Source organism: Caretta caretta, chromosome 13 (assembly GCF_965140235.1).
Source record: "Caretta caretta isolate rCarCar2 chromosome 13, rCarCar1.hap1, whole genome shotgun sequence".
Taxonomy (NCBI): domain Eukaryota; kingdom Metazoa; phylum Chordata; order Testudines; family Cheloniidae; genus Caretta; species Caretta caretta.
In genome coordinates this window covers 39,360,604-39,388,420 of record NC_134218.1, presented here as the reverse complement: position 1 = coordinate 39,388,420, position 27,817 = coordinate 39,360,604, and the positions used below count along the sequence as shown (strand labels likewise).

Sequence of the window (27,817 nt, the reverse complement as noted above, 5' to 3'; positions counted from 1 at the left end):
ACTCCTCCAACTGCTGTTTGGAAGGGGAGAGGTTACATGCCCCCTCCTATATGTGTGTAAAATAATGGTGTTTCTGGAATGGAAAATCGTTGGCTGCATATTTTAAAAAAAAATTAGAAATAAAGTCAATTTTGGGAAAAAAATGGAAAATATTTAAGTCATTTTCTGGGGAAAATACCATGTGATGTGTCCCCAGAGGTGGGGAAGGGGTTTCCAAGAGTTCATTGCCCAAATGAAATGGGAACTGGGCACTCATGTTTGCACTGCAGTCATGATTCTCATCTCTCTTCCTGTCTGTCTGTCTTTCTCTCTCCAGTCCTCGCTCCCTCTCACAACCTTCTCCTTGCTAATCTCATCTTTTCCACCTCCCTCTCACGCCCCTGAACACAATTAGCTTGAGCCTCAGTTACTTAATTCCTGCTGATTCTCAGTGATTTGGAAGAGAGAGTGGGGCCAAAGTAGCTTGAAATTCCCTTTCCATTCCCTGTATTCTCCTGGTCTCTGAGCACCCTTGGGGCTGCTCTAACATACTCACTGCTTTCCTATAGGCCCTGGGAAGCAGACAATAGACACATCTGATAGCAGTGAGCACCAGCCAGACTGGACTGGACTAGTACTTCTGCAGAACCTTTACACCAATTCTCCATCCACCTGGGAGACCCTTTGCCCAGGAAGTTCTCTCAGGGGGTTCTTTCTGCCCACTTTAAGGTAACTTTGCAGTGCCAAAGTGGGGCAATTGAGAATCAGGCACAGTCTCTGGTATCCAATTCTTTCATGATTATCACACAAGGTGACAAGAAATACTCAGTCTCATACGCAATCTCTGGTGTCATTCAGTACACTCACAATCCAACGCATAGGCTCACATGAAGTATTGAGGTCTCACATATGGTTCTTGTGGCATTCGATGTATTCATGGTCAACCCACAGGGTAATCTTGGCACCTAAAGGTTCTTCTGGCTCATGGTTTCTCTTGAATGTCTGGTCTCCCAAGAAAATAAAAGATCAGAGACATAAAAACACATAACCACAATGATGTTGAATATATCACAATATTCTTCCATGCCCACTGGGATTTCCCTTTGAGGTGTTTTGCTGATGCACACAAATACCTGCACAATTTACTGTCAGAAGACAGGATACTGGGCTAGCTGGACCGTTGGTCTGACCCAATCTGGCCGTTCTGATGTAACAGTCAGCGTTTGTTTATCCATGCCTGGTAGACCTTTCCCTTCAAATTGCTTTATAAAAACTTCATGCATATATGGCAATGATTCCATGCTTTGGGGCATTGCCTCTGTTCGTGATGAACCCTAAGGAGCATTGCACATACCCAGTAATCGTTTTATTCACCACTGAAAAACAGTACGATTCACAGCATCTATCACCTCATGACTCCAAAGTGTTCCACCAGTTTGCCAGCCAGGCATCATATCCCCCACCTACTGCCTTTTGTACACTGGGGCCTTAGTCTACTTCTTAATAGGACAGGAACCCAGATCACCCCAAAAAAGACAATCACTCTCAAAGCTGGCCCTGATCAGCCACCAAGTTGGGGGAAAATACCCTGCTCACACAACTTAACAACCCAATGGTGGGCAGCGTTATGAGCCTGGCATCCAGGGACGGGTTTGCAGATACAGCCTACGATACTCTTATTAATCTCAAAATACAAAATTGTTTAGTAAAGGAGAGAATAAAGGTGCTAAGGAAAGGCATATGGGTTCTTCGGGCTCTGGGGCACTGGTTCTGATCCAACACCACTTCAGAGGGATTACCTGGTTTAGGAGTGTCAGAGAATGGCATATAGGGCATTTCCCCTCTAGGGGGCACCAGCTTTGATTCAGTCCCCAGGGGGCAGAGGGCTGGCTGGCTCAGGGCTGCAGGATATGGGATATGGGGCCTTTCCCCTTTCATGGGCACCAGCTTTAATCCAGCCACACATTTGCTAGATCAACAGGGTTGGGGTTTGAGCTATGAGGTCTTTTCCTCCTTCGTGCACTGGTTCCAATCCCAACCCAGATTAGTAGTGACCCAAAATATTTTCTGTTACGTAGTGAGTGTCAGACCAGTTCTTAGTGCGATAGGTACCATCATTGCATTATATAAGAATTTAGATAGGTGGCTAGTGGGGTTTGTATGGAGACAGATTCTGCAATGAGTTAATGGATAGGTAGATAAATAGATATACACGAGGGAAGGAAAGATAGATAGAAAAGTACTGCAGAAGGAAGGAAGGAAGGAAGGAAGGAAGGAAGGAAGGAAGCCAAACCTGCCAGGCTTACATGAACTGAAGGCCTTATCCAAGGAAGTTCTCTCTGCTAGGGACAGAGAATTCTTGTTGAGTGTCTTAATTATCTACTTCCTGTCAATACAAATTTAAAAATTAGCGATGGTTGAAAAAAATCTGTCTAAATTGCTTTAGATGGAAATTTAGGGTTTCGGGTCAAATTATATTTTTCACAAAGTTTCTGCTTTCCACAGCAAACTTTGATTTAATTTTTTGTCAAAAATGGAAGGTTCTAAATCCAAAACATTTCAACTCTGAAATGCTTCTTTGGTGCCTCATGGAAGCTGTAGTTCGAGTGCTCCCATTCTCCTCTCCGGGCCAGGCTCCCCAGCTGGATTTCATGTCCCATAATGCACTGTAAGCATGCCTGTCCTGTGATGCATTGCCTCTCCTTGAGAAAAGGCAAGACTGTGGTGCGTCCTGGGAGATGTGGTCTGACCAGGGAGCCTGGGCTTTAGAATAGGATGGGCAAATAAGACTCCGGAACTACAACTCCCATGAGGCACCATGGTGCCATTTCCAAATTGAAATTGTTCCATTTTTGCATGAAACATTTCAGTTTTCAAGCCAAACAAATTAAAAATTTTCCAATGAATTTAAAAAAAAATAATTCTGACCAACTCAAATAAAAAGTGCCATGAACCCAACAGCATCTCTCACAGATGAAAATCCAATCTTTTCAGAAAACTCACTTTGCAATAAAGCTCCATTCCCCCCGCCCCCAACTCTGGGCTCAGCAGACTCTTTTAAAAACAAGAGTTGTCCCACAACTACCCATGCTGAAGCCACAGTAAGACACCTCACTGCATCTTGGATACAACTTACATTCACACAAGTCCCTTCTTTGGCATGAAATGTAAAACTCAATCTTGACCATTAATGGTCATTCAAGATCTCATTGTCATTTCCCCCTTATCCAATTTCTATAGTAGGAAAGAGCGGAATCTGAGATTTCCCACTCACCCAAGAGATTCAGAGAAGCTTCTGATCTGAATCATCAAAACTTTTGAAGTCTATTCATTGTCATTTTCCATGGTTCTCTGTTCATGAATCAAAAACCTTCATGACTTGGTCTTCTCCAGTCACTACCACAAACTATTCCTCTTCTCTGTTGTTCATTCTCCCATATGCGCCCTTGCAATACTAGCATGCATCCTTTAAAGTAGAAGTTTTGGCCAGAATAATGACCTTGCGGTGGAAGGGTGACCGGCACAAGGTCGATGAAACATTTGAGTCCCTCTTAATAGTCCCTCAGAATAGAATTTAAAGGTTGCACAAGCCCCTCTGCATAGAAATTAACATCACCCATTTTCAGTTTGCAACCAAGAACACCCAGAGACGTGCCTGCAGGGAGCAGAAATATATTCATTTATAGGCAGAATATATTCATACGTAACATTCTGTGGTCAGAGGAGAACATGCCTACAGACATACAGGTCTGCCAATATCCCCTTCTCTCTCTCCTCCACCCTTCAAAGCTTCAATCTGTATTTTTTATGGAATAATTTAGCCAAACATTTCCAAAGAAGCCAAAGGGGCTTGGATGCCCAATTCCCAATTAAAAATAAAAGATTCCCAGGAAATTGGCATCCAAATCCCTTGGGTTGTTTTGAAAAGTCCAGTCTTAAGTATTTCTATCTATTGCCATACACTCCCATCTGCTGTCGGTCTGTCTATCCATTCCCCAACTCCAATTCCTCACCCATGAATGCAGTGCAAACAAAACTCTCTACCTCTTAAAATATTAGCCATTAAAGGCACTTCAGAAACAGCCTCTTAAAAGCATGTAGAGAAATGAGCAATGTAGGAAATCCCACCCTTAGTCTCTTTTTTCATCCTTGCTATTGACGGTGGGACTATGGAGTTGCTTCATTGGATTAGGCCGTTGAGCTGCCAAATCCAACCTCCCAACTCCCATTGAATCAGATCAGGAGCTACCCAAGTGGAGACAATGAGCCCGGTCCCCAGCTGATGTAAACTGGCTGTATCTCCACTGCCTACAATGGAGCAATGCCAATTTACACCAGCTGAGAATCCAACTCTACGTCTTCCACAGGGAGGGGAAAGCCCTCCATTGAACCTGGCAGATAACTTGATCTGGGAGGGAATGGAAATGGCTTGACCTCCTCTGTTACTAACACCTCCAACCTACCTACTGGAAACTCCACCTAACCCAATTCCCCTCCCAACGTGCTCCCCGTAGCAGTACTCAGAGATTCCTCCATATGATGCCACCCAACCGGTCCTTATCTTGTGTATGTGTGTGTTGTCCAAAGTTTATCTAGATGCGTTCGTGGATGCTGAAGAGGAAGACTTCTACAACCTCTGGACAACAGCTTCCACTTTTATCATCCTCTTCCTCCTGAGTCTTTTCTACAGCACCACAGTGACACTTATCAAGGTAAAGAGGCAATTTGTTGCTGCAGGAGGGGGAGGAGAGGAGAATGCCCTAGTCTAGACTGCGATGCATCAAGGGGAATGCGCTTGGAAATTGGGGTTGGAGCCTAAGGGAGTTAGACACCCAATTCCTATTGTTTTTTTAATGGGAGTCAGGCGCCAAACTCCCAGCCTGGCAGATGCACTGGGTATGCCAACTGGACCCAAATGAGATCACAATAGTAGATTAGAGAGGAGGTTGGTTGCAATTGGTGGAGAATCCAGCAGGCAGGCAAAGTGAAGAGAGGGGTCCAAAATTCTAGCTTCTATGACAACACCGTCAACTGTTGTTCTTATTTAGGTCCCTGTAGCCCCATTGTGACAGGCACTGCATGCACGCATGGGATGCCACAGCCCTTGCCCCAAAGAGCTTGCCGTCTATTACTAGAGAAGGCAAAATTGTTTCCCCCAATTTACAGATGGAGAACTGAGCAATGAAGTGACTTCCTCAAAGTCTCACAGAGAGTCTGTGGCATGGGCAGGACTCTTGCATCCAACCCAGTGTCCTAAACATGGGGCCAGCTGACTTCTCTGCTAAGCACTGCCAAAGTCAAACTCTAGATGCACCACCATGTAACTGAGGGATTAACCAACGCTAGAGAGAGAGAGGTGGTTGGTTTTGGCCAAGGATGGTCTTTTCAAGGGAGCCTAAAGTCAATGGAATAAAAAATTGGCCTTTAAATTGGCACCTGTTGTTTAGTGCAAGCACATGTAAGCAAATGGTGTGAATAGATGGCATTGTGCCAACACCCATGTTCATCTTCTCAGTTGCAAATTTGCAGCTCCCATCAAAGCCAAGAAGGAAGGTCTTGCTCTGTCACTCATGGAGCTCTCATCCTGATCTCTAATAGTTAGAGACTAACTTAAAGCTAGAAGCATGTGGTTTAATATCCTCCCAAAATTATTATCAACATTGACTGTAACTCTGCATATTTTTGGTATCCACTTAAATATCCAGTCCAACCTAATCTTTGTGAAGTGCTTAGATACCACAACTAGGCTAGGACGGCAGCATGGCATAGTGGCTTGGGGCCAGATTTTCAAAGATATTTTGGTGCCTAAATCCCTTTAAAAATCTGGCCTTTGGTCACTGGGCTAGAACCCTAGAATCCTTGGGTCTATTCTGACCCTGGGCAAATCACATCCACTCTCTGCTACTCTTCCCTCTCCATCTGGTGTCTGTCTTGTCTGTTTAGACTGTAGGCTCTTCAGGGCGGAGATGGCTCTTATTATATGTTTGTATAGTGCCCAACATAATGGGATTCTGATCTCAGTTGAGGCCTTTTAATGCTACCATAACAGAAATCATTAATAATAATAATACAGGTGACATATAAATTGATATATTAATATGTATTATATGTATTAATTAATATTAATTAAGTATTAATATGTATATTATCTATGATCCCATCAGTTGCCTGGATGCCTGTATTAATTAATACAGGCATCCAGGCAACTGATGGGATCATAGATCTCCAGAGGTTAGAAATAGGGTGTTCAAAGGTGCTCAAGTGGAATTTTGAAAGAAAACCTTTGTTCAACAACTCAGTATGCAAGGTCAAGTCCCATCTGACATGGGCAAATTCAGAAGTTTGTGCAGAGGTGGAAATTTGGAGGCCGAGACGAAACACTGGCCTTAAAACATCCACCTGAGATTTTCAAATCTGCCTAAGGGCATTTAGACTTGGAACTGTGTATCCATATCCCTTAGCCACCTAGAAAAAAATCTCAACATCTGTTTTTCTGTCTCTTCTTCTCGCAAGTGTCCTAGGACCAGATTCTGGACCTCCTTACTCAGGCTGAGTTGTATAAGAACCTGAACAGAATAGAGTAGAATAAAACAGAATAAAATGGCACTGTGATGAAATTAATGGAATGGCAAGAAAAATAAGAAATTATTCAACATGAATAGGCTGGCAGACTTTGGAATTCAATGAATGAGACTTGTGTCCTACATAATGGTAATTTTACCATTGCAGGTGAAATAAACCCAACAGCCCAAGATCATTCCAACCAAAGGAGCCCACAGAAAGCGATTTTCCTGAAGAACAGTTCCAAACTTTGCTCCACTCTGTCACCTGTGCAATTGTTGTGTTCACCTGCCTATGGAATGTTCTCAGACTTCAGTTGAATGTAACTGGACTTTCTGTCTATTGTTTATGCTCTTTTATCTCCATTTTTAATGCACGTTTGGACAGTTTTTTATTTCTTTCTGTCCTGGTAATCTCTGCTTTATGCAAAATGCAATCTCTGCTGGCATACGAAGTTGCATGTTAATGGAAATATGTAATCGAATTGCACAACTTGTCATTTCCCCGGACATTTGTATTTCTCACCCTGTACATATTTTTCATGTTGAAATAAAGAAATTTATTATGTTGACATATCAAGAGCTTTCTTGTGGATCCTTACTGTTACTTGGTACTCACTGTTACGTGTAAGCATTTCACAGTAACAAATAATTGTTTTCTTTGGCCTTACAACTCATAGAGTTTAAAGCCAGAAAGGACCCGTAGATTATTTAACTTGACCTTTTACACAGCACAGCCCAGAGAACTTCACCCAGTAATTCATGCAGTGGAAGAAATTATTCTACTCTGCTACTGTAAAAAACCCTATGTGCCCAATACCTTGTGGCTGGACTGAAACCTACCTTTAGGAAGAGACATCCTGTCTTGATTAAAAGACTCTAAGTGAAGGAGAATCCATTACCTCCCTTGGGAAGCAGTTCCAATGATTAATTCCTCTCACTGCTAAAAAGTTGCCTTTTATTTCTCATTTAAATTTTTGCCGCCCCTGGAGCTTGATACACCTTTGTCTGCTGGATTAAAGAGTCCTTGACTATCAGAGATCTTCACCCAGCACAGGTACTTATAGACTAAGATCCAGTTGCCTCTGAACTTTCTCTAAGGGTCCGCTAAATAGACTGAACTCTCTACGTCTCTCTGCGTAAGGCATGTTTTCCAGCCCATATACCAGCACCCAGCACATTTGGGTCTTATCTCAGTTTGGTCTGCTAGGTATAATAATACTAGAAGAGCGGTGAACAACATCAAACCAGTTGGTAAATACTTGTAAAACTGCTGTCACGTGAAATGGGCAAAATTAAAATTACAATGTGATTACAGGAAATTATACTTCCAAAGGCACGACAGCGTTCTGCAACGGTGGTTTAAAACACTGGAGTAAGCCTAACGTGTTGACGCAGTATGGTGGGTTGACATTGCAGGGTGCCATGCTGTTCCACTCTGTCTCAGGTTCTTAGCTGACGCCAACACCACGATATCTTAATCTGGTCTGATCTTTTGCGTCACTCAGTCTCACACGTGATAAACCCAGTCACCATTCAAGATTAAACAAGGTTTGGGGTTTGGTATGCAGAGACCTCAGCTTGCTTAGCACCACGGTAAATACACCATTAAAAACCCTTTCAATCTTTTATTAAAAATATAGAAAAGAAGAAAACCAGGTAAAGCCTGTGAAATGTAACGTGTTAAATACAGCTTTCATTTTAACAACATTACTGGTTCCCTTCCCCTTCAGCCAGACAGAGATTTTAGGAGGAAAAAAGCCCTTGTTTGATGGTTCTTTTAGATGGTATCAAAGATGGTAACAACTGTCCTTTCGGGGAAAAGAGAAGAAGTTAGTTGAGATGGGCTGGGGCTGTCACTGACGCTGTTGTTGTTAAAATCTGATCCTGTTTCCTAGAAGACAAAGCAAACGCACATAAAATGGGGAGGGAAAAGACCAGCAAAGAGAGAAAATGCAACTTCTGTCTCTGGTGTTGACTTTCACTTGCAACCTCACTGATGGTGAAACACAGGCATAGCACCCGGTTTTACCAGCCACTCCGAGATATGGCAAACTCTGACCAGCATCAGGGTGTTTAGAGCCTTGCTTTTGTTTGGCCCCTCTCTGGTCACAGGCTGACAACGGTGTTGCAGAATGTTTAGTCTTGGCTGGCTAAGCCAGACTATTATCAGACAGAAGGAGAAAGAGAGAGAGAAAAGAAATACGGTAGAAAAGGAAATGGACACATTGTGGGGGTGGGGAGAGACAAAGTCTCGCATCCCAGGTAGTGTTTGGATTCAGCCGGAGCCAGTGGAGGTGGTGGTATCAACTGGGTTCCTCTCTCTGGTCCGTCTGGTCAGGACATCTCTCAGGATTAGGGTTAGGGACTCCAAAAGAAAGTGTCAGGCAGAATAGCCCAGCCCCTCATTGTGTTGCCCGCCAATTAGGCCTAATTCTCAACACACCCATTTTGGTTCACTGATTTTTGTCTCTCATTGTTCTTGTTTACCAGGCATGATCTTAACACAGTTCTTGAGTTACATCAGTGGGTGTTTTTGCTTGGATTAATTCAGTCTGTCTCCCTTTCATGCCTTTTCCCATCAACATTTGTTGTGATAGGTTATTGTGACCTCTTACAAACATACGCTCGCTTTTTACAGTCGAGCGCACAATGCGGGTAACTTTGTAGGCCAATTATCGCAACAACACCCTGCCCAAGAAAACTGTGGATGCTTCTCCAAATGTTTTCTTGTTTCCTCAAGTCTTTCTCCCTGAAGAGAGTTCTGGGTCTCCTGACCAAACATGCCATGAGGGCAGCAATTCCCATTCTCTTCTCCTCTGGATTTCAGAAGTACAAAGGCAGCCATGAAATCATTTCCAAGCACCTCATAGCAGTCCCTGGTTGGAATTCAAGGGGAATGGTTCTTATATTGTTACTTTTCCAGGTCAGTTCACCCCAGAAGGTGAATAACTCACCTTAACTTGAGCAACAGAAGCAAGAAAGATTGAGGAGCGATATTCTCCTGTCTTCTGACTAACAAGCTTAGCCATTGGCCGGTCCCCTCATGGACAGGCTTAGCCATTGGCCAATGAACCCAGGCTGCAATTTCAACTCTGCTCAATAGCAAGAAAACGGAGACTGCTATAATTATCACATGGGTGTGCCAGTGATGAAGCACCATTGAAAGAGATTGGTGTGACATGCAAATCTGCCTTTGCAAGGTAAGACCAGCTCTTTGGTGCAACTGGATACAGTCACCGCACTCAGTAGAGATTTACTCGTGTTTGGATTTCACCAGGTAAGACGTAGCTGAGATGCACGTATTTTAATGGTCCACTGGGTCTGCTGGTAAGTAACAGAGCTGGGAGACTGTAACGAGTGAGAGGCAGAAAAAGGATTATTTTATATTAAGACCCTGAATGTTCGGATTCTTCTCCAAAAATATGCCCTTAAGTTTTTTGCAAAAATAGGCCAGGGAGAGCTCACAGAAACAGGATGGGCAGGGAAAGCCCTGGTATGGAAGGGTGATCCAATGGTTAGTGACTTGGATTCAATTCCATCATTTCCTGCGTGACCTTGGGCACATCACTTAGCCTGCCTATGCCTCAGATCCCCATCTGTAAATCGGGATGTCCTCCTACCTCAATGGGACGTGTGAGAGGATAAAGATATTAAAGTTTGTGAGGTGCCCAGGTACAATGGTAACGGCTGCCAGAGAAGTACTCAAAATCGAGACATGTTGCTGCAGAGTCGGAAACAAATAAGTTCAGTGAGCATTTGAGAAGGTTCATGATGATCTGCTTTGGTTCAAGAAATGTCTGAGGTTTGGGGAGGTGATATACTGGAATAAGCAGCTGTGGTGGAAGGCTAATGTACCAAGGTTGCCTGGGCCCCCAGGGGGTGGGGGCAGGACAGGTGAACTACCAATTCCTATTACTTCAATGGAAACCGAAGGGCAGAGCCTGTAAATTGTCACAGCTTCATTGACAAGGGCATCAGTTCAACTTCTCATTGATTCTCCTGACTAATTACTCCCTGACTTCTTCCAAACATTTCAGGAGCTTGCAGTAAGGTGTCTGGCGGGAATGTTAAAAATATTGTGCTTGGAAGGGAGGATGATATTCTGAATGTATTTATAGGGTATCCAGATACAGGAGAGATATGAGAGAGATGCTTTGTAGATATGAGAGAGAGAGAGAGAGAGAGAGAGAGAGGATGTATATACTTGTAGACAGCTATCTTTTCTCCCTTGTAGCCACCTTTTCTTTCTTTTAACGTCTCCTGGCAGTTTGTCTTCATTATACAAAGGGTCTCTTCTGGTCCTTGCTCCTGTGAAGGTGGTGAGAAGTAGTTGGGTGGTTCCTTGCACCATGACTGGTGGTGGAATGTCCACTGCAATTTGACCTGTTTAGAACTCATCAATTCGTGGAGTTTTAGGGCAGAAGAAGGGATCACCGTGATCGGCACGTCCCCCGGCGATCCCTGGCCCAAGCCCCCACCTTCTGGTCGAGCAGAGCAGTTAGAAAGAGAGGCCAAAGCTGGCTTTAAGGACTCCGTGTCATGGAGAGTCCACCAGAATCCGGAAATAAGAACTGCAACCCCCAAAATACTGTAAAATTGGGAAAACCACCTGGGAGTGAATATTTCATCCTCAGTGAATTGCCCCTGTACCTGTCAGTGTCCTGGAGAGGCAGATTGAAGAGCCCAGAATCCGAGGTGTATGGTTTGAAAGATCTGTTTGCACAGAAGGGCCGGGACCGGAGGAGAAAGGGCACTTGTTGAGTTATCTCTTCCATCCGTGACTTGTGGAGGGCTTTTCTCTAGCTTTAACAAACGGTGTTGTCACCAATAGGGCCCTACCAAATTCACAGCCGTGAAAACCATGTCACAGACCATGAAATCTGGTCTCTCCCCATGAAAACTAGTCTTTTGTGTGCTTTCACCCTATACTATACACACTTCACAGGTGAGACAAGTGTTTCTCAAATTGGGGGTCCTGACCCAAAAGATAGTTGCAGGGGGGTCACAAGGTTATTTTAGGGGGTTGCAGTCAGGTCTGCTGATGGGGGGGCAAAGGGGGCAATTGCCCAAGGGCCCGGATGATTTAAAAGGGCCCGGGGCCTCTGGCCACTGTCACGGTAGCAGCGGCCAGAAGCCCCGGCTCCAGTCGGTACCGAAGGAGCCAGGAAGGAGCCGGAGGGAGCAGTGGGAGGGTCCGGGGGGGATTACTGGCAGGAAGGAAGGAAGTAGGAAAAACAATGAACAGAGACACGGGGCGGAGCTCTGTAGCCTCCAAGGGAAGCTGGGAGCCCGGGCTGAACCGCTGGTGCTTCCCCAGCTGGGCCTGCGCCAGGGACAGACTTTCATTGAAAGTCTTTGTGTGCCCAGCCCGGGGGGACTTTCTCCAGCTGGACCCAGCCCTGGGCTCTGCCACCCCCAGCCCGGAGCTGCAGGCACCAGGAGCCGGAGAGACCTGGGGCCAGCGCTGGGCAAGCAGGAAAGAGGAGCTGCACAAAGGCCCCAGGAGCTGCAGGTCTCGCAGCTCCTGGGGATCTGCTCCCAGGCGGGGCACGTGCCTGGGTGGGGCCTGGACAGTGATGGAGCCACTGCCCTCCTGCGGCCCCCGGCTCAGGCTGGCTGTGCTCCGGGGCAGTGCTGGGGCGACAAAGAGCAGGCGGGGCCCAGGGGGCTTTCCCCTTGTGTGTCTGGGAGGGAGGGGTCAGGCAAGGACGGGATGGAAAATCACCCAGAGATGGGGGGAGAGGAAAGATGGTGTGAAATGTGTGGGGGGGGGGAGGTTAGGGGGGTTGAACTATCTCTGTGCAGCCAGGAACCCCCAGAGGCAGCCGAGCTGGTGTTAGGGGGAGGGGGACGAATGAAATCCCCTCTGATTTGGCCATTTCTCTCTCCAAGAGGGAGAAAATTCTCCCCCATTTCTCCCTGATTATCACTGATGGGTATAAAATCCAGGCAGGTTTCTCTCCTTTTCTCTCACGTTAGTGACCCTTTCTCTCATCTCCCCCTCCAATTTTGCCCCATTTTCTCTCTAATTCATCAATGTCAATGTAAAATCTCCTCTGATTTGGGATATTTTCCCATGCGTTTGACCTGCAGTGAAGTGTCCTTTGTCAGGTGGGAAACTGTTACCCTGAGTCATTCCCCAAATGGGAAGGGGCTTAGTGGGTGCAGCTTGCAGAGCCCTGAGACGCGGCTGCCCATTCTCTGCCAGCAACAAGGCATGGGACAGCCCAGGAAGGAGAAACTTCTGCAAATGGAGATTGCCCTGCCCCAGGTTACCCCCTCCTAGCTCCTGCCCCCCACAGTTGCCCAGTGCAGCTCCCTGCAGCCGCTAGCTGCTAGTCACCTACCCCTGCTGCTGCCCCCTCCCCACTGCTGGGGAGTTTTCCTGCTCCATACCCCCTCACTCGCCCTCTTAAAATACCTCCCCAAATGGCTCCCTGCTGCCCACGTAGACTGGTGGTGGTGGGGAACTATCACTTTTGCTTTATTAGTTGAACTTTCATATGCAGTCTCGTCCCCCCTCCTCCCCACCCCCCAGGCCCTTTTAAATCACCCGGGCGGGCCGCAGGGCTCCTAGGCACATGTGGGGTGGTACTGGCAGCAGCAAAGGCAGCCGGGCGGGCATGTGAAAGGCAAAGACAGACCACGTCCACGCGGGCGCGGCTTGTGAGTAAGTGGCGTAAACCTCAGCCATCCTTTTCTAGGGGGCCCATGGACTGTTCTGCCCTGGGGTCCGGAATTGCTGTTGGTGGGTCTGGTCGCGGTATGGCCACCCTTACTTCTGCCCTGCCTTCAGAGCTGGGCGGCCGGAGCACGGCGACTGTTGGCCAGGCGCCCAGCTCTGAAGGCAGCGCCCTGCCAGCAGCAGCCCAGAAGTAAGGGTGGTAATACCAAACCAGGCACCCTTCCGTCTGGGCTGCTGCTGGCCACGGCTCTGCCTTCAGAGCTGGGATCCCAGCCAACAGTCATAGACTCATAGAATATCAGGGTTGGAAGGGACTTCAGGAGGTCATCTAGTCCAACCCCCTGCTCAAAGCAGGACCAATCCCCAATTTTTGCCCAGCTTCCTAAATGGCCCCCTCAAGGATTGAACTCACAACCCTGGGGTTAGCAGGCCAATGCTCAAACCACTGAGCTATCCCTCATATAACCCGTTGCTGCTTTCCAGCCACCCAGCTCTGAAGGCAGGGCCACTGCCAGCAACCGCACAGAAGTAAGGGTAGCAGTACCACAAACTTCCCCTGGAGTTTGACCCGCCCCGCCAGCTCCTTTTTGAGTCAGGGCCCCGACAATTACAACACTATGAAATTTCAGATTTAAATAGCTGAAATCATAAAACTGACAATTTTTAAAATCCTATGCATGTGAAATTGAATAAAATGGACTGTGAATTTGGTAAGGCCCTAGTAATCAAACAGAGGAAGGGATTTAGGGAACTGGCTTCTATTCCCAGATCTACCACAGACTCCCTCTGTCACCTTGGGGAAGCCACGTCATCTCTCCAGGCCTCAGTTTCCCCATCTGTTCAACAACAGTACTGATGCTCCCTTCACACTGGAGAGCTGAGGAGGGCTGGACTCACATTGTGAGGCGTGTGGGGAATATTTCTGCCTTATAAAGGACCAGAGTCTCCTTTCAGCATCACTTGCACAAAACCAGAGCTAGTCCTCTGGAGTTGCTCCAGGTTTACACTGGAGCAGCCGAGGTCAGAATCCCATTTCTCGTGTTTTTCGTCCATCGCTCCGACACCACTTCACAATGGAAAGTTAAAGGGCGAGAGAAGGTCTGCGACAGGCCCACGGTCCCACAGCAGCTGGGAATAGAACCTCAGAGTCCTGACTCCTTTCCCAGTGAATTGGCCACTGGGCCAGGCAGCCATCAGGCCACAGAGGGAGGTGGATGGACGGATGTAGGTAGATCAGTGGCCGGTTTTCAGAGTTTCCCCTTTTGATGGTTTCTCTCATATTCTCTTTCTTTTTCCAGAGACCCGCACAGCCCCCTCCGTCTTCCCCCTGGTTCCCTGCTGCAGCAAGACCGGCAATGTGCCCCCGGACACCAGCTTGGCCTGCCTCGTAACTGGCTATTTGCCATCACCAGTGGACATCAAGTGGAATTCTGGCCAAGTGACCAAGGGGGTCAAAACTTTCCCAGAGGTGACGATGAGCAATGGGCTCCACACCCAGAGCAGCCTGCTGATCCCCTCCGACAGTTCCCGGCAGGGCGACCCCTACCAGTGCGACGTGACGCATCAAGGCACAGGGAAGACAGTGTCCGGGAAGTTCCCTCAGGAATGTAAGACATGCGGCGGGGGGAGGAGGGGGCAGCCAGGCTGAGATTTTCAAAGCGCCTAGAGGGTCTGGGAGCCAGTTAATCTTAATCCACATCCCGTAGGTGCCTTTGGAAAAATCTCACCCTGCAAGAGTGGGGAAAGTTTGGCCCCGTGTTGAAACACACTGAGCCCTGGTGCTTTGTCATTGCAGAACTCCCGCCCCCAGTGCCCCTCTCAGTGCCCCTCTCCCTGACCTCAGGGTGAAACGCACCCCTGGGCAGAGACCTATGTTCCACTAAAGGGGAGGTTTTTCAGCCCTGCCTAAAGGATTTAGGCACCCATTTCCCATGGGAACGTGGCACGTAAATCCCTCAGGCACCTTGGGAAATCTTAGACACGCAGCTGGTCTGAAATGGCACCTAAGCCTCATGCTGCCCTTCTGTACAGGGGAAATCTTCGGCTCACTGCCTTACTCCCTCACCCTCACCCAAACCCAAACCCAGACTCAGACTCCTCCCACTGGGGGGGTAGAACAAAGCCCATTCGCTCCTTCAGTCCAAAGGCCAGGTTTGTTCACACACAAGGACTCAAAGCAAAACCAGTGGAACTCAGAGCACAGGCTCCCAGCCACCCGGGCCCCCCCCAGCGTTCAGCCAGCTGGATGGGGAGCACACCCCCCCTTTCCCACTAGGTCCCCTTTCCCGCATGGTTCCTAGCCCTCCTGCCTGGTCCGCATCTAGAGATTTCCCTCTCGGGTGCGTTCCTCAGCACTGAGCCAGAAGCTTTCCCTTATATAGACTGCAGCAAGCAGCCCCATGAAACTCCAATTCCCAGCAACCACTGGCCCTAACGGGGCTACACCCCCTTACAAGCTAGCACTCGCTTACACCTCTTTGTCATGGAGCTGTGTGTGTTTCTTGCACTCCGGCTGTTCTCGGGCATCTTTTGAAATGGATACAACCCCAGAGCAGCAAACCTAGGCATTCTGGGGTCAGAACTTGAACGGGTGTAAATCGACTGATCTCCATGGAAGTCAGTGGCCCTGTGCCGACTTACATCAGCTGAGCATTTGACCCTTTTTCCATAATCAGACACAGTCAGTCCTCTCCCAGGTTTTCTTCTGATGCCATGTCATGCTCTACAGCACCACAGTCCCCCTTAAACAGGACATTAATTAAGGAAAAGAAGTTCAAAGAAACACAGCTCAAGTTCCAGCTTTGTCCCTGCTGTTTACCAAGAAGAACACACTCCATGCAGCATGTGCAGAAAGAATGCACGGAAGCATTTAATATTTGCCTAAATGATTTAAGGGCCCTGTTCCCATTTGTTTTAATCCCTTACATGGCTGTGAAGTTAATCCCTAGAGGCTGAATAAAGTACGCAGTGTAAACACAGCACAACAAGGTGGGGTTTTTGCCAGTGCTGGGAGGACTGTAGAGTTAGCACTCTCTCGGGAAGGGGAGTGGGGATCTACAGAGAGTGACGCTGGACTGTATTTTCCCCTCTCTCTGCTCTCAGTGTGTGGTTCGGCAATGCCACCCCAGGTTCACCTCCTGGTCCCCACCTGCGAGGACAGCGCCACAGAGAGCCAGCTGGAGCTGGTTTGCCTCCTCCTGAGCTTCAGACCCGGGAAAGCCGACGTGAAATGGCTGGTGAATGGAAAGGAGAGGAGCCCCCCCACCCCAGCCTTTTCCTCTGCAATGGGCACAGATGGCTTCTACATGGGACAGAGCCGCATGACCGTCACCAGGCAGAGCTGGGAGATGGGGGACGTCTACACCTGTCAAGTGACCCACCCAGCAGTGGGAACAGAGCTCTCCATGCACAACGCCAGCAAGTGCTTGGGTGAGGGGCTACGCCTGTGCATGGTGGGGAGGTGGGGTGGAGAGTTACTCAGAAACCAGCCCTGCCTAAGGGTAGGTGGGACTGCACCTAGACCCCAGTGTGATGGGAGACATAGGAGTACCATAGAGAAATTGATACTGTAGGTGGATGGGAAGAGAAAGAGATATAATGGGGGGATGGATGGATACTACCAGGGTTCTGATGAAGGTGGATGGATGGATAGATTAGACTAGATTTCGATAGTCTTTTTCTGCCTTTCCACATTATTTATGCTGGTCAATGACATCTCTTTGCATTTCTCAGCCTGCCTCAGAAGTTCACTTGACCCAACCGTCTACTTAACCAAACCCTCCTATGAAGACGTCATCAAAAATTCTGGTCATGTTACCTGTCTAGTTTTGGGTTATGACTTAGCAGCCAGCAGAATCACATGGAAAGTGGATGGGCAAGTCAGTCCTGCGGCGAAGACAGAAACTCTCAAGAAGAACAGCAACGGGACCACCAGCCTGGTCAGTTCTCATCCTGTGTCACTGGCCCAATGGGGACAAGGCACCATATTTACCTGCAAAGTGACCACACTCTGCTCTGGAGACCTAACCCAGGACATAACCCTGAGCAATGCAGGTGAGTAGCCTTGGCATCTCAAAGGGAAAGGCAAACTCCAGTCACTGTTAATTGGGATTAGAGGGTGAAACTCACCCCGCAGAAGTCCTAGGCAGCCTCTAAGACCCAGTTAAACCCCCCGACACGTAGGACTTTAGTGGAGCCTAGGCCCTCAGCACAGGGGTGTATTTCAGCCGTAAATAATATTTTCCCTGTGAATCTCTCATTCAGGGGATCACCATTAATATCCAGTTGAGAGGTTTTCCCAGTACTCACTGTCTTCTTATCATTGAATGTCAGCTCCTCTAAGAATTTCACTCCCCTGGCTCCCTGGGATCTGGGGATGTGGCCTGTGAGGGACTTAGTGTCCTATTTGTGACTCTGATCTGATGTGCGTAAGTACTTCTTACCTCTGGAAATCAGGCTGGTGCTTGTTGCCCAGCATTTGGCCTTTCAGGGATATTTTCTGGTGAGAATCTCTAATGGAGTCCAGTGGAGTTAGGTGCCCAAATCCCATTGAAATACCCAAGGTGTCCAAATCCCTTGGCTAGCCTTTGAAAATCTCAATTGTATTGAATTTTGCTGTGAGCATTTGAAAGAGGGAAGAGGCTCCATCTGAGTGAGCAAATGGGTTGGTGACCCAATGTCATGATGATGCATGGTGGAGACTTGGGGTGAAGAGGAGATAGTGTGGTTCAAGGTTTGGGGTGAGGGTTCAGGTTTGGAACGCAGGAATAGCTCAAAGCCCCATGTCCATCTGCATTACTGTAAAACCAAGCTGAGGATAAAGATCAGGAGGAGGATGAAGACTGAGATGAAGATGATGTCAATGACAATGAAGAAGGAAATGAAGATGCTGAAGGAGAAAAAAAGAAAGAACGTTAGAATGCTGGAGAAGATGAAGATAAGGAGGAAGGAAGTGATTATGAAGACAAGGGAGGTGAAGAAGATGAATATGATGATGGTGATGAAGACGAAGATAAAGATGATGATGTTAAGTTGCCATTTAAGGGTGAGGGGAAGGCTCAGGACTTCATTTGAATCTTTGGGTGAAGGTCATGGGCCTTTGAGTTTCCAGGGAGATGATGCTCAAGGGTTGAGTTTTTATTTTGCCTAGTCTAGCTTCACATCTATCCTGAACAACTGCCCTCCCTGGCCCCTTCACACAGTGATAGCTGCTGAATCTAAGTCCTTAACTTAGACATGCAAACCAAGTCTTATTCTTCTCTTGCCCCTTTTCCTTTTCATTTAGGCATCAGTAAGAAGGAGCCCTCCGTCACCATCTCCCGAGCCTACCATGAAGACATTTCTGGGAACAGAGTCTCCTTGACTCTCATCTGCGAAGCTAGTGGCTTTTACCCTGAAGAGATCAGCATTTCATGGTTAAAGAACAACTCCCCGGAACTCAAGTCCAGTTACAACAATGGCCCTGTGTCAGGAAGTGGCACTTTCTCTGCCTACAGTGTCCTGAAGGTTGACAAAAGTAGAGGAGCAGTAAATTACACCTGTGTGGTGCATCACCCGGCCATGGAAGAGCCCAAGAGAGTTGTGGAAAAGGTGTCCCTCGGTAAGTGGATTCTCAGAGGCAGGTGTTAATTTGGGGATGTCCACATGCTTTCTTATCCCAGCCAATGGCATGAACAACTGCATGACTCCATGTGAGCCCTGGTGGGAGGGGTGCAATGAAGGATTTATCTCTCCATTATGATGCCATATTTGGTGAAACGAAGAACTGCAAGATTTATTGCAACCTGAGCTGGGTAGGGAATGTCCCCTCTACTCCAGTGCAGGAAATTTACCTTTTCCCCCAAGGCACTATCCAGTCTGAAATGCCCCAAGCAATGGGGATCCCAACCCACCCCTTGAGGAGATGATTCCACAGCCTTACGGACCCCATCACCACTAAAGGAAGTGCAGGAAAACTGTCCTAATTGCAAGAGGGAATTTCAGGGTGGGAGCAGAATGTAATCTCATTGGGCTGTGATTTGGCCAAGATATTGGGGTGGACACTCTTGCTCTTGGGGAAAGTTCACAGAGGTCTTTCATGGTTGGGAGGTGGTTCCCTGAAAAATTTCTTTCCTTCTTAACCATGGATCCCTCTGGGAGTTGTTTGCTTCACACTTAGACATGGATTCTCATGGTGGAAGATTCACAATTTTGTCCTTCTGGTCCCTTCTTATTTCTCAAATTTGTTGTCAGCACATTGGAAATGCCTTCGTGGATCTGCAGCCATGACAGGCACCCAATTAAAATCTGTTCTCAAGGGAAACGTGAGCTGGGGTGGGGCAGATTCCATATCGGATTCAGAAGCTGATGAGTGCATACAAGCACAGGAAAGAAACCCCTCAGCTCCATTGCCCCACAGTGTGGCTTGGGCATCCATATGAATGTGGAGTCCCAACTCCAACAGCATGTACTTTACAAGGCTAATCTCATGAGCGACACCAGGCATATCCTTCATACAGTGTTCGATAGAGCAGACATCAGACTCTAGGGTGCACTTCAAAGGCAACAACTCCAAACACCCCACACAACTGAACGGCGATGCTCCCGTTCAGCTCGGTAGGTGCACACACCCGTTGCACATTTTGGATTTGTTGGTGTCTGTGGCACTCTAGGATACAGCATGAGGCTCTTTCTTGCCCACCTTCCTTGATGCTCCTGCATGTTGCCTCATGAAGACTACCCCTTCCTTTCTTTCGCTAACCCTCCTGAGGGATTGCTATCGCTCCACGCAGGTGAGTCAGCCCTTTCCTAACCTGTTTATACATATCTACTCTATTTTCCCTTTTGCTCAGCCTGGCTGCTATCAGATTAAGCTCTGGGTTTTTTTGCAGCCCCAACCAATCCACAAACACCCACAGTTGAACTCCTGCAGTCCATAGACTTGGAGAAGAAAACTGTGACATTGAAGTGTATTGCATATGACTACAGGCCCAAAGGAGTGACAATCAAGTGGCAAGGAAAGCTACACCCTGCAAGCGAGCAAAGGATGGAGGATGGTACATACAGAGCCAGCTTTGAAACAACTATGGACAAATGGGACGAAGAGGCAAATTACACGTGTGAGGTGGAGCATAAAGAGACAGGGGGAAAGGTGACCAAGAAGACCGTCGGCAAAGGTGAACTAGAGAATGATCTACTGTAACACCAATATTTATATTCCTGGTGATGTGATAAAGGCCTAAATGTGCCAGTTGGCTGATTCAGAGCGTCAGGGAGAGAAGATACAGGAATGGATGGACCAGTCATGGATAGGATGTGGGGATGTTGAGCTACATTGCCACATAGTCTTAGTATGGTAGCAAGGCTAGGTTACCAAACTAAACAGGCTAATGGGTGCATTCCAGCATGGCAATTCTTATCTCTTCTGGAGTAAAAGGTGATAGGGGTCATTGAATGGATGGATTTGGATGGAGAGAGAGAGATGAGCTGTATGGGGATAGATAGCTAGACAGATGGACAGACAGACAGATGGATGATTCTGGAGGGTTTCTGTCAGCACCCCACCGTGACTCTGTTTCTCCAAGCAGACTGGATGCTCCCCAGTGCCCCCACAGTGACACTCTACATCCTGCCTGCCTGCCCGAGCCTGGGAGCCAGTGACACTGTTGCCTTGCTCTGTTCCGCCAGTGGCTACTACCCCCGGGGCCTGCAGCTGACCTGGCAGGCGGGTGGGAAGGAGAGAGAGGGCACCCAGGCTGGACTCCTCCAGGGGAAAGATGGAAGATTCAGCTCCTCCAGCAACCTGACCATGTCCCAGGCAGAGTGGGATGAGCTGGGGGAGTACAGCTGCCATGTGACCCACCCTGGGACTGGTAGCACCCAGCTCAGCACTACCAGCAAGTGTGCAGGTGAGTCAGCTCCCCTAATGCCCCCTGGATCCCTCCCCTTCCCCCCACCTGCTCCCCCTCCACTCCCTGACCCCCTCTCCCCTCCCTACTCCCCCACCCCCTCACCTTCTGCAGCCCCCTCTGCTCTCCACCCTGATCCCCCCATCCCTTCCCACTTTGCACCCCCTACCCCATCTGCAGCAGGCCTGGTCTACTCTTCCCTGCTCCCCAAACTCCTCATTGCTCCCCCTGGCATCCCTGTCCCCCGACCCTTCCCTGATTCTGCTCTGCACCCCTCACCCTACCCCAAGCAGCTCCCTCAACCTCTCCCCCATCCCTTCCCTCCCTGCAGCCTCTCCCCACCACCACACCATGTGAAGGACATGTCTACCTTTCTTCTCCACTCCAGCCTGTCAGGGGAGCATCCCCCTGCCAAACCTGTACCTCCTCAAGCCATCCCTGGAAGCCTTGCTCACTCGAGGCGAAGCCCTCCTGACTTGCCTGGCAGTGGGCTATGAGCTGGGCCAAGCAAGACTCACCTGGGAGCTGGACGGTGCCAACTGGACTGCCAATGCCACCGTGGGAGAAGCCAAAAATCACAGCAACCAGACCCAGAGTCTCCTGAGCCACCTAGCCATCCCCAGGGGAGTCTGGGACTCCGGGAGAAGCATCCTCTGTAGAGTGACTCATCCCTGCTCGCTGTTCAAGGGCATGGAGGAGACCATCCAGAAGTTCAGGGGTGAGAGAAGGAGAAGGGACTCAAACAATAATCAGTGACTTTGCCCTAATGCTTTATAGGGGGTAGGGACAGGGACCCCTCCCACTCCTTACTGAAATACAGCCACCCACGGGAAGGGGTCAGGTACTATAAGCCCCAGAGAGAGAGAGATGCAGTCATATGATGGATAGATGGATGTATGCAGGGATGAATGTCATTGGATGGATGGATGGATGGATGGATGGATGGATGGATGGATGGATGGATGGATGGATGGATGGATGGATGGAAGGATGGTTGGGGCATTGCATGGATGGCTGGATGGATGGATGGTTGGGGCATTGCATGGATGGATGGATGGATATTTATGGGGATAAATAGTTAGAGAAGAGGAAGAATAGATAGGTAGATGACAACCAATCGGAAAGGATAGAGAGAGAGAGTCCAACACCCCAAATTCTGTAGCACAGCTCCCCCTAGTACAGAGCTGGCAAATGAGCCATTTAATGTCCCCTACTTGGTTCTGGATCAGAGATGGGACCCACAAGAGGGGAAAGACCCCATTTCCCATTCCCCACCCCCTGAGCCAGCCAATCCCCTGCCCTGGAGCCGGGTCAGAGCCGCTGCCCCCAAGAGGGGAGAGGCTCCATATCCAATTCCCCAACTCCATTGACTTCAGGGTTTCAAGTCAGTCTTGATGAACTCACATTGCACTTCCCCTCCATACAGGTGCCAGCATAGCCAAGGCTCCTTCAGTATCCCTCGTTATCCCATCGCCAGCACAACCCAGCCCCAATGCTGAGGTGTGGCTCACCTGTGAGGTCTCTGATTTCTTCCCATCTGAATTGCTCATTGAATGGAAAAGGGACAACCACAGCATCGAGCCCTCTGGATACATTACTCTTCCCCCAGTGGCTAAAGAGAGGAATTCAACCTTCTCTACCCAAAGCTACCTGAAAATCCCAGTGTCTCAGTGGGAAAGTGGGGCTGTATATACCTGCTTGGTAGGCCATGAGTCCTTGCCGTCTATGCACTACACCAGCAGGACTGTGTTAGGTGAGTCTAGATGCCAGAAAGAATTCACTAGCAGTGGGAAGAAGTGGTGGGCTCTGTAAGTCTGGGGAACCATTTTCCCTAAGGGAAGGGAGAATCCATTTCTCGGGATTTTTAAAACTAGGACTGGGTGGCCCTCCCTGGGGAAATCGACTCGAAGGAACAATTCAGTAATGACTTTTCATCTCAGTATGATGATACTGTGGAGGGATATGAGGGTGCAGATTGTGAGCTCGTGATATCTCATCATGATATGGTGATGTCTAGCTTCACCCCCCTGCACTGTGGTGTTGCTGTGGGATGTAGCTGCATTGCGACATGGTGGCTTTATGGCACAGAGTAATTTCACACCAGCATGGCACGATTTATGCTGCATAGAAACGGGACACACTATCAGGACATACTTTGTCATGATGTGCTGTTATTATGTCACAGCAAGATCTCACTTTGTCACATCATCATATTTTGTCATGACATTGCTATTTTTTCATTATGTGGTGATACATAGACATGAGTTGTGATGTCTTGTCATCACGGGATGGTGTCTCATCATGACTTGGTGATGATTTCTGGTGGTTTATTGTATACTGCACTGTAGTGATATGCTTTTTTTGTTGTTGTTGTATGATGTCTTGTCATGAGATGCTGATATTTTGGCCTGCTAGGATTATACTTTTGTTAATGTTTTGCTGTAACCTGGCAGTGTTCTGTCATGACCGTGATTATTCCTGATGCCATGACCTGTCGCCTTGATGCTGTGTTGTGAAATGTTGACGTCTGGCTGTGGCAAAATAAAGATGCCCCAGGATGCACTGATGCTGCATCTCAACATGACGCGGTAGTATCATGGAACAGTGTTTGTACTGCATCTCAGCATGGCGTGAATGCACCATGATTCAGCATTTGCACTGCCCCTTGATACAAAATGATGGAAAAATTGTGTCACAGTTTAGTTATGTGTGTTTGCGCGGCAGCTCAACACTATGCAGTCGTTTCATGACATAGTGTTTGCATGACACCTTGACATGACCTGGTTGCATAGCAGCATCTGCACTGTAGCATGACATGAGACAGTTCTCTTGCCACGGGCCCACGGTTTGCGTTGCATCATAGTATCATACGATTGTGTCATGACTCAGCATTTGCATCACAACATGACATGATGCGATCAGGTGTCACTATGGAGCATTGGCATTGCAACCTAAGGATCACCACATTATGATGATAATCCCCCAGAGCCATAGGGAGGCATGGTCTGCACTTTCAGAGTTTGCATCTGAAGAGCTTGGTGGTTAGAGATTTCCACTGAAAGCTAAATCCTTCACCATCCTTGCCTTTTCCTTCTACACAACACTCACATTTCTAGGTGTAATTAGAGTTCACCTTCTCTTCAGCTTCCTAGCTTCCCCACCTTCAGCATCCTCCCCCCATCCTTCTGCATAAATTAAATTGCAACAAAAAGCCAACCCTTTGTTTCAGATTTCCTGGAGCCATCTCCCCCAACAGTCACAGTCTTCCACGCACCAGACATAGGTGGGCATGAGAATCTGACCTGCTTTGCCACCGGCTTCTACCCAAAGCACCTAGACATGCAATGGACTTTCAACAAGCAGCACCTCAACTGCAGCTCTCCCTCCTCTCCAACAGCCCTGGGAGATGGGAGGTTCCAGCAGAGCTGTCAGCTGGTGCTCAGGGCAGCCGAATATAGCACGCTGAAGGCCTACACCTGCACTGTGATCCATAGCTCCACTAACACGACCCTGGAGAAGGCACTGCACTCTACTGGTAAGCACTGAGCAGGACTTAGCTCCGCAGGCTGAGATATTCCATGCTTCCTAGAGGATTTAGGTGACATTTATGGAAGTTGTGTGTCCAAAATCTCTTCCTCCTTCTTGGGTATCTTTTCTCTGGCCACAGCTTCCTGTCATTGTCCCCTTCTCAACAGTGCCCAAACTCACATTCATGAAGGTTGCCCCCTTTTTGCAACTTTCATCTCATTTCTCTCCATTTAGATCTAGGAATATTCCCCTAATTTCTCTGTATGCATGTCATCAGCAAAGATTGTTTGTCAATTCTCAGTCATGAATTGTCCAGCATCAGTAGTCATCTTGCAATTATCATCCGTCAGTACTCATATGTCAGTTCTCACTTACCAAAAGTCGATTCTCGATTATCAATCATTAAGTATTGAAAATCAATTCTCAGTCATCATTTGTCAATTCTTAGTTATGAATTGCCAAGTATTAAAAGTCCATTCTCAGTTATCATCTATCAATTCTTAGCTATTAGTTGTTGGACATCGAAAGTCAATTCTCAATGATCAGCTTTCAGTTCTCAGTTTCAGAGAAGACTACAAGAATGATTAAAGAATTACAGTGATGTTTATTCTACTTATCTTGACAAAGAGAAGGTTAATGGGTAGGGCCCTACCAAATTCACAGTCCATTTTTGTAAATTTCACAGTCATCGAATTTTTAAAATCTTGAATTTCATGGTTTCAAATATTTAAATCTTAAATTTCATGCTGTTGTAACAAAGGATGAATATGTATTTAAATCCAGTAAAATATAAACAGGTAAAGCCCTTAAGTGAGCATTTCTCAAACTCGGGGTCCCGGCCCAAGAGGGGTTTGCAGTATTGCTTCTGTGCTGCCTTCAGAGCTGGGCAGCCAGAAAGCAGCTGTCCAGACACCCAGCTCTGAAAGCAGGGCAGAAGTAAGAGCGGCAATCCCTCAATCCCCCTACAATAGCTTTGCAGTCCCTTTTGTGTCAGGATCCCCAATTTGAGAAACATTATGTACATCTGTATACTTTTACCCTATAGTATAGTATAGGTAAAAGTATACAAAAGACCAGGGGAGACCAGATTTCATGGTCTGTGATGTATTTTTCATGGCCATGAATTTGGTAGGGCCCTATTAATGGGTGATTTAATCACCATTTATAAATAGCTACATATGGAAAAAATTGATAATAGAGGGCTCTAAATTTAGTAGACAAAGGTATAACAAAATGAAAATGTCTGGAAGTTGAAGTTAGACAAATTCAGACTGGAAATAATGTATACATTGTGGGTAATTAACCACTGGAAAAAGTTGCCATAGGCTATGGATTCTCCATGACTGGCAATTTTTAGATCAAAACAGGATGTTTTTCTAAACGATCTACTCTAGTTCATGCAGTAAGTAACTCAGGGAAGTTCTCTGGCCTGTGTATTGCTGGAGGTCAGACTAGATGATCACAATGGTCTCTTCTGGCCTTAGATCTATGAATCTATGAATGTGTGACACAGAAACCCAGTAGGAGCTGAGCAGCTCAGAAAAAACATACCCTACACTCTAAACTTTAAGGACCCATAATCTGAAAATCCCCCACTGATTGGGCAGATAGCATTATGTGTGATCACTTCCTTGATGGTTGGCTCTACAGGCTGCTGGGAACCAGAATTGCTGTCCACCTACATACAGCCGCCATCTTTGAAAGAGCTTTTCATGAACAAGATGGCTGCTGTGACATGCAAGACCTCCCTGGCCAATGCCAGCATCAATTGGACGATGGATGGTGAGCTGGCGGACCTGGGAGCTGTGAGGATGGAGCAACTCAACGGCAGCATCTGGCTGCAAAGTTGGCTGCAGGTCAACCTGAGTGAATGGAACTCCACTGAGACCGTCAGATGCCAGATCAAGAGTGACCTGTCGGAGCATGTGCTGGGCATCAGCCCAAAGAATGGTGAGGACTTAGGGGAAAGGTCAGAGACTGGCCTCCCAGAAGGACCCTGGATTCACTGGAGCTATCCAAAGTCACACAGGAAAATAGCCCATGGGAATGTTCAATTAGCTGGGAATGGATCACTGGGGACTGGCTGGATGATAGACTGTAGGGTTGTGGTTAAGGTTACGTGATTAGCTGGGGATGGACTCTAGGGTTAGGGTTAAAGTTAGGGCACTAGCTAAGAATAGATTTTAGAGTTAAGCATAAGTGAGCAGCTAGGGATGAATTATAGGGTTAGGGTTAATTTTAGAGTGCAAGATGGGGATGGACTGTCAGGGAGAACCCTGCATTGGCTGGGGAATGGACTGTAGGTTTAGGGTTGGTGATAAGGAACTAGATGGGGATAGACTGTAGGGTTAAGCATTGCAATTTCTAAGTCCCTTTGTGCATCCAGGCCTCAGATCCAGGCCTGCAGTGATGGATGACAGTATTAGATAGATAGATAGATAGATAGATAGATAGATAGATAGATAGATAGATAGATATGGGTGAGGGGGAGAGAGAGGGAGTGAAGGAGTGCTATCATCTAATAATGAATGGTAAATTAGCCTTGAATTGACCACCTTATCTGGTAAGCACTTTCTTAGTGCCTTGGAATCAAAGCCACCTTGAATGACTTTGTTGACCCACGATACTTTATATTCAATTATGCCATTCTTGTGCTCTCTCTCCCCACCGCGCTCCTCCAATGCTGCAGGTTCCCTGAAGGCTCCAGCTGTCTACCTTCTGCCCCCATCCTCAGAGGAAATCTGCAGCAACCAAAACCTCACTCTTCACTGCATCGTCAAAGACTTCTACCCCAGTGAGATCTCCATCTGGTGGCAAGAGAAGACAGCCCAGACTGAGGTTGACATCCCGGCTGATAACGAGAACCACGACTGTGACCATAACAGCCATCAGTGCTCAGTGATCAGCAAGCTTGAGGTGTCCAGGAGCAAATGGATTCTGGGGACTTCCTACAGCTGTCTAGTCGCCCACCTCTCCTCTGAAGGGATTATAGCAAGAAGTGCCAATGTCCATACTGGTAAAACACATCTTAGTTGCTTCATTAGTGCCCCATAATCCACTCTGCACTTCAACCTAAAGATTCCTCTGTTGGCTGTCCCCCATTCCTTCCAATTTGGCCTCTGGCTATTCCCTATGTGTGTTTCCTTTGACTCAGTCTCAATGAAGACATCATTCGC

The 27,817-nt window shown here is 47.6% G+C and overlaps 3 gene segments (V, D, J or C); all 3 read left to right on the top strand.

The window, feature by feature from the left end:
* The window catches only part of LOC125629519 (immunoglobulin heavy constant mu-like), a 28,128-nt gene extending 21,009 nt beyond the window's left edge, over positions 1-7,119 (top strand). The window contains 2 exon segments of the C gene segment in view: positions 4,567-4,691; positions 6,709-7,119. Of these exon segments, the coding sequence occupies positions 4,567-4,691; positions 6,709-6,717 (134 nt within the window).
* LOC125629518 (immunoglobulin heavy constant gamma 2-like) overlaps positions 1-27,817 on the top strand; it is an 85,683-nt gene that overhangs the window by 20,284 nt on the left and 37,582 nt on the right.
* Positions 20,102-22,925, top strand: LOC142068872 (immunoglobulin heavy constant delta-like). The segment is given in 4 exon segments: positions 20,102-20,381; positions 20,793-21,113; positions 21,502-21,831; positions 22,540-22,925. Coding segments are annotated over 4 exon segments (1,167 nt in total).